The sequence below is a fragment of the Myotis davidii genome, unplaced genomic scaffold, assembly GCF_000327345.1.
Source record: "Myotis davidii unplaced genomic scaffold, ASM32734v1 scaffold26, whole genome shotgun sequence".
In the NCBI taxonomy this organism is placed as follows: Eukaryota; Metazoa; Chordata; class Mammalia; order Chiroptera; family Vespertilionidae; genus Myotis; species Myotis davidii.
In genome coordinates, this window is record NW_006299245.1 from 1,735,671 (window position 1) to 1,747,016 (window position 11,346).

At 37.3% G+C, this 11,346-nt stretch overlaps 1 protein-coding gene across 1 annotated transcript in view; it reads left to right on the top strand.

Moving 5' to 3' along the window:
- OTOGL (otogelin-like) overlaps nucleotides 1–11,346 on the top strand; it is a 170,800-nt gene that overhangs the window by 117,630 nt on the left and 41,824 nt on the right. Inside the window, exons 32-38 of the mRNA XM_015571106.1 lie at nucleotides 2,340–2,419; nucleotides 2,907–2,933; nucleotides 5,389–5,453; nucleotides 8,300–8,477; nucleotides 8,726–8,868; nucleotides 9,413–9,436; nucleotides 9,538–9,630. Coding sequence (XP_015426592.1) covers nucleotides 2,340–2,419; nucleotides 2,907–2,933; nucleotides 5,389–5,453; nucleotides 8,300–8,477; nucleotides 8,726–8,868; nucleotides 9,413–9,436; nucleotides 9,538–9,630 — 610 coding nt within the window. The remainder of the gene's footprint in view (nucleotides 1–2,339; nucleotides 2,420–2,906; nucleotides 2,934–5,388; nucleotides 5,454–8,299; nucleotides 8,478–8,725; nucleotides 8,869–9,412; nucleotides 9,437–9,537; nucleotides 9,631–11,346) is intronic.

The following is an 11,346-nucleotide window of genomic DNA, read 5'->3' on the forward strand; positions in this document are numbered from 1 at the left end:
TCCCAGCCTCTCCTTTTTTTCTTTTTTCTTTTTATTCTGGGATTTATTTACCTTCTATAATTGAAACTTTGTTGCTTTGAGTGGAGCTCAGAGCCCGCCACGGAAAGCTTCCTCCATCATTGGGGCAACCAAGCCTCCTGCTTGTTCTAGCTCCATGGCTGCCGGCCGCCATCTTGGTTGGGTTAATTTGCATATAGTCACTGATTGGCTGGTTGGTGCAGTTTAAAGTGTAGTGAAGGTACAGTCAATTTGCATGTTTGTCTTTTATTAGTGTAGATACCCATTAAAAGAACTATTATGCATCAGAGATATTCTATTTATCTGTCAGAAGTTGAGTAGATTACCAGTTGTATTACAAGAATAAATAGGAACCTACCAAGAAGGCATTTTAAAATAATAAGTTATTGGTTTGGGGAAAATGTTTTAAGAGGATGTCTGTGGTTTTGACTTGCATAAAACAATTGCAAAATAATTTAGTTGCATAAAAATGATATTTAATTTAATGAGAAGCAGCTGGCCCTTATTATTTTTAGCAATCTAGTAACTTTTTTTTTTTCTTGACAAAGTGTAGAGTTGAATAGGAATATCATATACTGGCTAAAATTGCACTATTTACAATTTTTTATTTTATGAAATAAATAGCTAAACTGTTGATGTTTAAAAAAATCATTTGTGAAGGAGGCATCCAAGAGATAGCTAAATATGTCTCATGTGAAAAGAGAAATGGGCTGTTCTTGTTTTTTACTGTTGTCTGGATTTCCTTCCATGAACAAGTGCCCTCTGGTGGCAACATTAACTCCTAGTTTCAAGTTAGTTCATTTCCCTCCTGAATTTTAAAGAGGCCTTGAATATTTGTTATTTAAATTTCTTTGCTTTAAATATGAGGCAATTAGAAATATTTTAAAATATTATTACAACCTGCTAGTGTATTTGAGAGGCAGATAACAAGACTTTTTACAACAATTTTTACATTAATTCTCTCAAGCATGGATGAATCCAATGATTGGTTATACACAAAGGATTGCATTTATTTCATTTGAATCAGAATGAATTGGATTCTGAGCCCCAACAGGATGAGAAGAAATATGTAATCTCAGTTATCATCTTGGCTTTATGGCCTTGGAAAAAAGCATTCCGATGGTTCCTCCTGTCTCTGGCCCAGGATGCTCAAGCCCATGACTTCTTGAAGTCTGGGACTCTCACTTGCTTCTGTGCCATACACAAAAACTGGGGGGCATTACGAAGACCAGTCAACCTCGGGCTTGGAATCAAGTGTTAAAAATAAAGAGATTCAGTGGAAATTATAACTTTTATAAGAAAAGATACCAAGTAGCATACCATAGAGGTCATATGTAAATACAGTTACTCCTATTCATAATATACTCATTAAAAGAACTGTTATGCATCAGAGAGATTCTATATGGTGTCCCAAAATTCACGCAAGATTTCCAATTGAATTGAATGCAAATCTTGCGTGAATTTTCGGACACCCTATATTTATCTGTCAGAAGTTTAGTTTGGTTCCCGGTCTCCATAGGCTCATTTAAAATCATCTCCTCCCAGGCCACCCTGCTACAAATTTGGGCACAGGCCCTGATGCCCTTGAGAACTGTAGCCCCTACCCTTCCCTGCCCTGTTTTCAAAGAACTGCAACCATGTCCCACCTCCATGCCTTTCACCCAGAGATTCCAAATGCCTTTTCAGTGTGTTTAGGCAAGTCAAGCCATTGAGATTCTGTTTTTGTTCTGCCTGCGTCATTAAGGCAAGGATGGTTCAAAGACCATACCTACCTGCTTGGATGAGGGGGGTTGCATAGGAATGGAAAGTACAACGAACGGCCCTGACTTGTGTGTGCTCTCCCATGCACTGAAAGGTTGCCGCTTCCATTCCTGGTCAGGACACATGTATGGGGGACAGGAGGCAACCAATTGATGTGTTTCTCTCATACATCGATGTTTTTCTCTCTTCCTTACTCTCTCTCTTAAATTAGTATAAAGAAGAGAAAGTACAATGAATGTAGTTTAAAATCACAATAAATGATTCTTCTGCATTTCTACTGATTTATAAACATAGCCTTAATGTGTCCCAAACATAAGTGTATGCTGAATGGTCTAGGTTCAAATTATGTTTTAATCATGAATGATACCTCTTTATGATCCACTGGCTTGTGATTGTATAAAATGAGGAATGAGGGAGTGGTAGCAAATAGAGAACTCCTTAGTGCTTGACAAGAAGAATGGAAGAATTATAGGAAAAATATATCTGGATGGTATATATTAACTGCAGTATAATTTATATGATAAACTTTTTTTCATTTTGATTTTTTTTTTAATGTAAAGGGTTGAAGGATGCTTGCCCTACTGCCCTAAACATATGATCCTTGATGAGATCACCCTCAAATGTGTCTATCCTGGAGACTGTAAGTGTGAACCCTACTTACTTTATTCTGGAAAAGTAAAACACTTGAACGTATTTTTCTCTATGATGGCAAGTGGTTTTATTTTTCATTTTTCCCCCCATTGACTTCCTCCAGCCCATCCCCACCCCCCACCCCAGGCCTTCACCATCCTATTGTCTCTGTCCATGCGTTATGCATATATGCATACAAGGTCTTCGGTTGATTACTTCCCACCTACCCACCCTCCCTCACCTTCCCTCTGAGATTCCACACTTGTGGTCAGAAGTTTTAGATGGACAATATACTTTCATAAGATTCTTCTTCTATAGCCTTTGCATTGTCTTTTCATTTCTAATTACTTTTCAAAGAAAGCAAATCTTCTCTCTAACATTTCTCCTGTGTTCTCTCTCCTCAAACATTTTCCTCCAAGCTAAAGATCCCTCTATGAGCTATGTGGGCCTTACCTTAAACAAAACTAATTAAGGAAAGTCTCTTTGTTTCTTTGTAGGCATACCTCTGATTCCCATGTCACCAGGTAAGCTATCTCTACCCATATGCACTGGTATTGTTACAATTATAGACACTAGAATAGCATTGTGTAATTTAAGTCTTAGCACACTTATAACAATGGCTGGTATTAGTACTCTCCCATCCCCTGGAAAACCTAGCTGTCAGTTGTTTTGTTAAGTAGATGGGTCAGCATAACACCATTTCTAAATGACTTCTGCATTTGGTCCACCTCCTTTTTCCCTTTCAATGAGTATAGATGACAAAGATTCCCCGCACTTTTTTTTTTTTTTGGCCTAGAATTTAGGTTTTATCAAATCCTACTTAAATTTTCACAGTGATTAGGCCGACTGTAAAAATATGTTAATGCAAAGAACACCATCCTTTAATCGCTTCCATTCCTGTCCCTGTGCTCTGTCCCAGCCTCTGGAGGGGGCATTCTGGGCCCATACCCCGGCCTCTCTCCCTCACTATGAAACTCGCCCCAGGAAAGGATTAATACATCTACTCATAGCGAGGCTTGACAGACTTAATTTAGAGAAGCTCAGATATTTATTCTTCAATTTATTTGACAAGATTTAATTGAGTGTCAACTCTGCTAGGCAGTGTCCTGGCACTGGGGGGAGGACAGGAGAAAGGTGATGAAGACACAGCCTCTACCCTTAAACCGCTCCTAGTCCATAGGTTGTTGTGATAGTACAATGGGGGTAATACAAGCAGTAGACACTCCTGTCTACTTGTACTAATGCTAGAGGTTTGATCTCAGAAGGTAGCAGAAGGTAGGAGTGGATAGACTAGTAGGAGGAGGAAGTGTGCGCTCCAGCTGGAAGGGGAAGCATGTGCAAAGGCCTGGAACTGAGAGAGACCACGACACACAGAGGGATTTGCTGACCTAACAACAGGCCTTTCAAAGTGAGAGGCAACAAGAAATGTATTGAGATCCATAAGAATAGCCATTCCGGACACACTGATTCAGGCAGAAGCCCAAAGAGTGTTCTAATTTGGAGACAAAGGCCATGGGAGTTTCTGAGAAAGGGCAGGGGGACAACTGCATCAGCAGAAGGGAGGCATTTCTATTGAAGCAGATAACAACATAGCGATGTGAATTCCAAACAATGTTTTTAATTTTCAGTCCAGTAGTCATCAGTCCAGGGGTCACCACTGCTTTCTTGTTATCTTTGAAAACAGCTTTTTTTTGGAGCACAATGCTGCCCTAGGTTCAATCCAAAGGTTATTTTCCCATTTGTTGTTGTGATAGTACAATGGGGGTAATACAAGCAGTAGACACTCCTGTCTACTTGTACTAATGCTAGAGGTTTGATCTCAGAAGGTAGCAGAAGGTAGGAGAGTGGATAGAAGTAGGAGGAGGAAGTGTGCTCTCCAGCTGGAAGGGGAAGCATGTGCAAAGGCCTGGAACTGAGAGAGACCACGACACACAGAGGGATTTGCTGACCTAACAACAGACCTTTCAAAGTGAGAGGCGGCAAGAAATGTATTGAGATCCGTAAGAACAGCCATTCCGGACACACTGATTCAGGCAGGAGCCCAAAGAGCGTTCTAATTTGGAGACAAAGGCCATGGGAATTTCTGAGAAAGGGCAGGAGAACAACTGCATCAGCAGAAGGGAGGCATTTCTATTGATGCAGATAACAACATAGCGATGTGAATTCCAAACAATGTTTTTAATTTTCAGTCCAGTAGTCATCAGTCCAGGGGTCACCACTGCTTTCTTGTTATCTTTGAAAACAGCTTTTTTTTGGAGCACAATGCTGCCCTAGGTTCAATCCAAAGGTTATTTGCCCAGTTGCAACAATCTGAAGGTATGAAAGATAAAATGTGCAGTTCCTCTGGCCTGGCAGCTTCTGCTCCGGTTTTAAAGTGGCTCCGTTTATATTATTCTTTACAAACTTCAAGCAGGTCAATGTATCTTGAGCATGTAGTGAAGGGGAATTGAGCCGAGGGAAGGGATGGCACAGATGATCAGGGCCAGATCACCGAGTCCCTAGTAAAAAAATTGGATTTTCTTTCTAAACACAATGGCAAGTCATTGAAAATTTTAATGAGTCCTGTGACATCTTCAAAATAATAGTCGCAGTACTACCATCACTTCTATTCTAATTAACTACCATTTATTGAGTATTTATTATGTACCAGGCATTGGACTAAATTCTTTGCATACATTTAATCCTTATAAGAACTCTATGAGAGAGGCATTATATATATAAATGCCAGTTAAAAGCCAGGACTCTGGAATCAAAATCTCTGAGTTTGAATTCTGTCTCAAACATTCACCAGCTTACCTCGCTGCACCTTAGTATCCCTCTCTGTAAAATAACAAGAGTATTACTATCTACCTCCCAGTGTTCTCGTGGGAATAAATGAAATAATCTATATAATATTTCTTAGCAGTTTCTACCACCTGTGAATTCCATACACAATGGATATCATCCCACTAACAGAGAGGACATCTTCATTTCCAACAGGTCCAGAAACGGTTTCTCCACCAGACATCACTGTGCTAACACCCACCCCAGGTTTAGAATGTGAGGTAAGAACGAGTAATATCTTCAACTATTGTGTCCTTTTCTTGTAGCATCTGTTCAAGTGTCTGTATCACTATCCAAATGCTATTAAACTTTTCAGTGTGATCGCTAGTCTTTCTTTGATAAAAGATAATAAGAAATATGCATTACTACTTTAACAATTGTATTTTTTAAACAGACCCAAATATTTCTTATTAATTAGGTGCTGATCACGCTAAAAAATATAAAATTCAAATGGGAACTTAAGTGTGATTCTTTAATGAATAGTTATCTAGTGTGGGCTTCTCTGTAAGTCAAGCATTCAAAAAATATTTATTAAGAAGCTACTATGTGCCAGGCGTTGTATAAGATGACAAAGACACAATGGTAAGCAAAGCAAGATAAGGTCATTGAACTCCAGAGCTTGTAATTGTCTTGTCTGAGACTTGAGCACTTATATCCTTACTCCAAATATGCCATTTGTTCTAATAAAGTAATTACTTATTCAACCATTATTATTTCTGGCCAGGCACTATTAAGGTACCATGGATAAAACAATATAAAAGCAGGCAAACATTTCTGTGCTTATGAAGTTTACATTTTATTAAAGGTTTGGAGACAATCAATAAGCAAAATATGTTCCTGAGTCATAAAAAATGTTAGAGGGTGCTGCTCAGGAGGAAAATGAAACTATTTTTAGTTATATGGTCAAAAGTTGTCACTGATGAGGTGATCCTATGTAATAAAAGCCTAATATGCTAAGTGTCCGGTCATCCATTCAACCAATCAAAGCATAATATGCTAATGATATGCTAAGGCTGCTCAACCCTCGCTATGACATGCACTGACCACCAGGGAGCAGACAGTCAACTGGTCGACCAGTCGTTATGGCGTGCACTGACCACCAGAGGGCATGTGTTCTGACCAGTAGGTTAGCTTGCTGCTGGGGTCTGGGCTGATAAGGACTAAGTGAGACAAGCTGGCCATGTCCTGGGGCCCTCCCCTGCGTGGTCCCTCCCTGGCTGGTCAACCTCCTGCGTCCCTCCCGGCCCCAATCGTGCACCAGTGGGGTCCCTCAGCCTAGCCTGTGCCCTCTCGCAATTTGGGACCTTTCAGGGAATGTCGGAGAGCCGATTTCAGCCCTATCCCACAGGCCAGGACATGGGACCCCACTGGTGCACAAATTTGTGCACTGGGCCTCTAGTTTCATAATAAAAGTTCTGAAGAAGTTGAGACAGTGAGCTGTGTAGAAAACAAGAGAGTGTTCCAAGCAAGTGCAAAGGCCCTGCGGTGAGGAAGTACCTGAAATATAAAACAAAAAACAAAACACACACACTCACACACACACACACACACACACACACACACAAACAACACCAACAAGGCCGTTAAGTAAGGAAGGAATAAAATAGCAGCAAGTAAATTCGATTATGTAAGCCTTTTTAGATGATTGTAAAGACCATGGCTTTTTTCCTAAATGACAGGATATCGCATGGGATATTTTTGAGCAGAGGAATTACAAGAGATAATTTGTTTCAGGATTATTTTAGCTGCTGTGTTGAGAACAGGGTGAAAGGAGACAATAGAACGAGTTAGGAGGCTATTGCAGGAATTTAGGCAAAAGACAATGGTGGCCTGGACCAGGTAACAGCAGTAGAGATGATGGATATATTTTGAAAATAGAAGCTACAGAATTTGCTGAAGGATTAGATGTGAGGTGTGAGTGAAAGAGAAGTATCAAGGATTCTAAAACTTTTGTTATGAGCAACTGAAGGATACAGTTGACATTAATTAGGATGGTGAAATTGTGGGAAGTGAAGGTTGGTTGGTTATAACCAAGAGTTCAGTTTTGCCATGTAAAGATTAAGATTCCTTTTAGGTATCAAAAAGCTGTGGATTTACAGGTAATGTAAACATAGAGTTCACCTCAGATGGTTGTTGTTGTGGCAATGAAATGGGTTAGTTTGAACAATGGGGAGCATAATAAGTGGTATAAATGTTTATCATTGCTATAATTATTACCATGATTTAAATAGAATGTAATTTATAAACTGAAAAAAACACCACTTATTTAACTCTTGTCTGTCTAGAAGTCTGTGAGCTATACATTGCATTGATAATTTATAATGATTCTACCAAACAGTCAAATTGACCTCACATAGGAATTTTTAATGAAATACTAGGATATAATTAAGTTGTAATTTTTAAAAAATTGACACTAACAAAGATTAGATTCAATACTAGCTTTACACAATGTAGTATGGCAGGTTGAGAGCCACTATATAAGTCTGCTTGCAAAACACTAAGCTAGATAAATTAGGGTAAGACTTCAATTTGCTCAGATTTCTGAGTACATGGGCAATTCTGATATTAAGTCAATATTGAGATAAAGTTGAAATAAAACGTTCATACTGAGTATTTTAGAAAGGTTACATCAACAAAAAGTTGTAGTAAAATTTTAATTGTTAATCTTTCAAAGGCTGTCATATGTAGGGAATATAGACTATAGGCAATGTGAATGGAGAATTTAAAAAAAAATATATGCAATGAAATATTACTCAGCAATAAAAAAGGAATGCAATCTTGACTTTTGTGACAACATGAATGAACCAGAAGGGTATTATGCTAAGTGAAATAAGTCAGACACAGAAAGAGAAATACCATATGATTTTACTTATGTGTGGAATCTAAAAATACAAAACAAAAACAAGTGAATAAACAAAACAAAGCAGGACCATAGATATGGAGAACAAGCTGAGGGTTGCCTAAAGGGGATAAAGACAAAAAATGTAAAAATAATTGAAAACATTAGTTGAAAATGGGGGGGAAATCACCGATTTTCTTTATTTCTTTCTTTTTGTTTTTACAACAGCCTCAACAATTTGATCCTGTTTATAATTGTAGCCAATATATATGCCTTAATATGGAATGGAAGTTGTACAACTGGTCTCTCAATTGCCCAAAGGACGTGGAAATGCCTGACTGTGGTTTCCGGGGAAGGCCTGTTCAAGTGAACACTGATATCTGCTGCCCTGAGTGGGAATGTCCTTGTGGGTTTGCATTTCTTACATCGTTATCAATTTTTGATCAGGAGGAGGTTGTAATTTTTTTGAGCCGATCACCTCATCAAGCCAAAGTTATTGTTGAGCATTCTTCATTTGATTTATGATTTTGGTTCCCAGTATGTAACCTTTAGATTTGCTTTTTGTCCAACATATAAGACTAATTTAAAGCAATTGTTACTGCAAATAGAAATAATTAGTAACTAAGGAAATCCTCTCTCCAACATTTCTTTTAGGTCGGTGTTCCATGTTGTCAGAATTGAGCATCATTACGTTTGATGGAAACAATGCAGCATTATATAGTATGGCTTCTTATATCTTAGTACGAATTCCTGGGGAAATTATAGTTGCTCATATTGAAAAATGCTCCATGAATCAGGTAAGTTCAATTCTTTTGTTCCCCATGTAGATTTTACTAGTAAATAATGAACTTTCAATAGCTCTCATAACCAATACTAAGTGAGAAGTACAAAGGTAATACTGAGCAGATGGAATTATCAACATGACGATAATAACTTATGAAAATTTGTTAATCTATATTGAAAAGAGGAATAATCAAATGAGATCATTGCACATTTATATATTCAAGCTCTTAAGATCTGAGTAAAATTTATTTTTTATTATTATTTAAAGTATTACATATAGCATTACATATGTCTCCTTTCCCCCTTTTTCCTCCCCCCAAAGTCCATTCTTTTGTCCTTTCTTCATAAATCTACAGCTGGAGTATGTTGCAATATTAGGTATTCCTAGAGTAAGGAGGGGCTCAAGAACTCACTGACATTTATCTTCTGGCACTTAAAACAAAAAATGTTTCATGTTACTATATTTAGAGGCATATAATAGTAATCCAAAAAAAGTTTTTGAGTCAAGTAGTATTTTTCTTTTAAAAATGTTTTCTCTTTATGCTTTTTTCTTTTCAGAATGAGGACTCATTTCAAAAGCTAGTGAGTATTTGTGAAGTGTTTAGTAAATTACTTCTGTTTGTTGCTAAAATTATGTTTATTAACTTTACAAAGTTTTTTATTTCTTTTTTCCCAAAATTAAGGCTTCTTCTGAAAGAATCTCTGGACTTTGTTTTAAGAGGTTAAATTTGACAACATCTATACATAAAATACTTGTCAATCGGGCAGCAAGAAAGGTAAGAATACAAAGCTTAAAAACATCCTTGCCTTAGATATAATTAAGAAATTATATAAATACAATTATTTTCAAAAAGAGGAAAAAACTCCACATATCAGTGGAGTTTTATTGCTATTATGTCTAATCATTGTTTTCATGGGCAGCCTAAAGGTGTTTCTTAGTATTATATTCTTCTTTCCATAATGTGCCAACTGTTGCAAATATTTCTCTCCTTGTGAGGTTAACTGCAACAGCCATGTGAAATATGCTAAAGCCTTCTTGGATAAGGTAAGTGGCCAGTCTTCTTAGTGGCAGAGTTAACCTTAGTGTTCCAAGTTAAACACAATGGAAATGACGTGAAGAAGAGGGATCATAAGGCTGAAAACAGTAGTTGCCATGAATACCAGGATGAAGACCACCAAAAGGATCAATGGAAGCAGTAGTTTTGAAATGTTGATGCCATTACTTTTTCAGTGAATAAGTGATAGCTAAAATAAGAAAAATAAAGGAATAGTTAACTTTATTGAAATATACTGAAGAAGGGCAAGGTTTGTAAAAGTTGGAAAATATCTATTTAGTTTTATAGGAAAAATGTTTTAAAAGGCTTTATAATGTAAAAATACAAATATATATTCCCAAGGAATATATTTACCAGATAGGAGTGAGTTATAAGCCAGATGTCTCACTCAGATACAAATGGTTCTCTCAAAAATATAAGAAAATAATGTGTAAAAAATCTTTTGGCTTGAAATGGATGAGACATTATAGACTTCCTGGAAATAATTCCATTAACACAGGACCATAGATTCTAGACTAGAAACAATATTAAAATAATAATTCAAAGAACTTATATACTTATATGCATAGCCCATGGTCATGGGCAATAGGATAGTGAACACCTGGGGTGGGTGGGTGGGTGGGTAGGGACTGGGAGAAGGGGGGAAAAAGAGGGAGGGAATGGGAGATAGCTATAGTACTATCAACAATAAAAATATATTAAAATAAATAAAATAATCCTAAAATAGTAAGGTGTTAAATTTTAAGTAAACTTAAAAAATATATGAATGTGGTCCTTTTGAATGATAGTATTCATATATACCTTTGATTTTTATGAAGTTGATATATTAACAGGAAGTGAATGGGGAGTGAATTCACACCTGGTGTGCTATTATTATAAGCATTTGGGTTTGGTTTTTGCCTCAGCTGAACTTGTCACTGGTCATGTATTTAGTTAAAAACTAATGAATTTTTAAAAAATCACTTAGTGAGCGTTTACATGATAAAAACAACACAGTGGGTTTTTGAGGTCCTGATCTCAAGTTACTTGTAGTTGTGTGTGGGATGCATGACTGTAATTATCTGCCAATTAGAAAGTAGTAGGAGGTATAGTGACAGAGTTATGACCAAGACATTATGGAAACAAAAAGAGGGGTCATTTAGTGCAGTTTGTAGGAGGGTCAAGTAAGTAATTTTGGAAGTGACACCTAAAATAAATCTTAAAGAATGAGTAGAAATTAACAGGCAAGTGGAGAGATGTTTCAGCTCAAGGGTGACAGTATGAGAAAGATGTAAAGATGAGAAATTAGGTGGTTGGTCAGGTATAAACTTCAACAAATTTACTGCTGGTTGCAGTTCATGCTTCCATGTCATTGCCATTATTTAAAGCACTGTTTTTCGAGTCGCGGTTGGTGGGCAATAACTGAGCCAACATGTTGCGGAATCTGCTGGCTCTTCC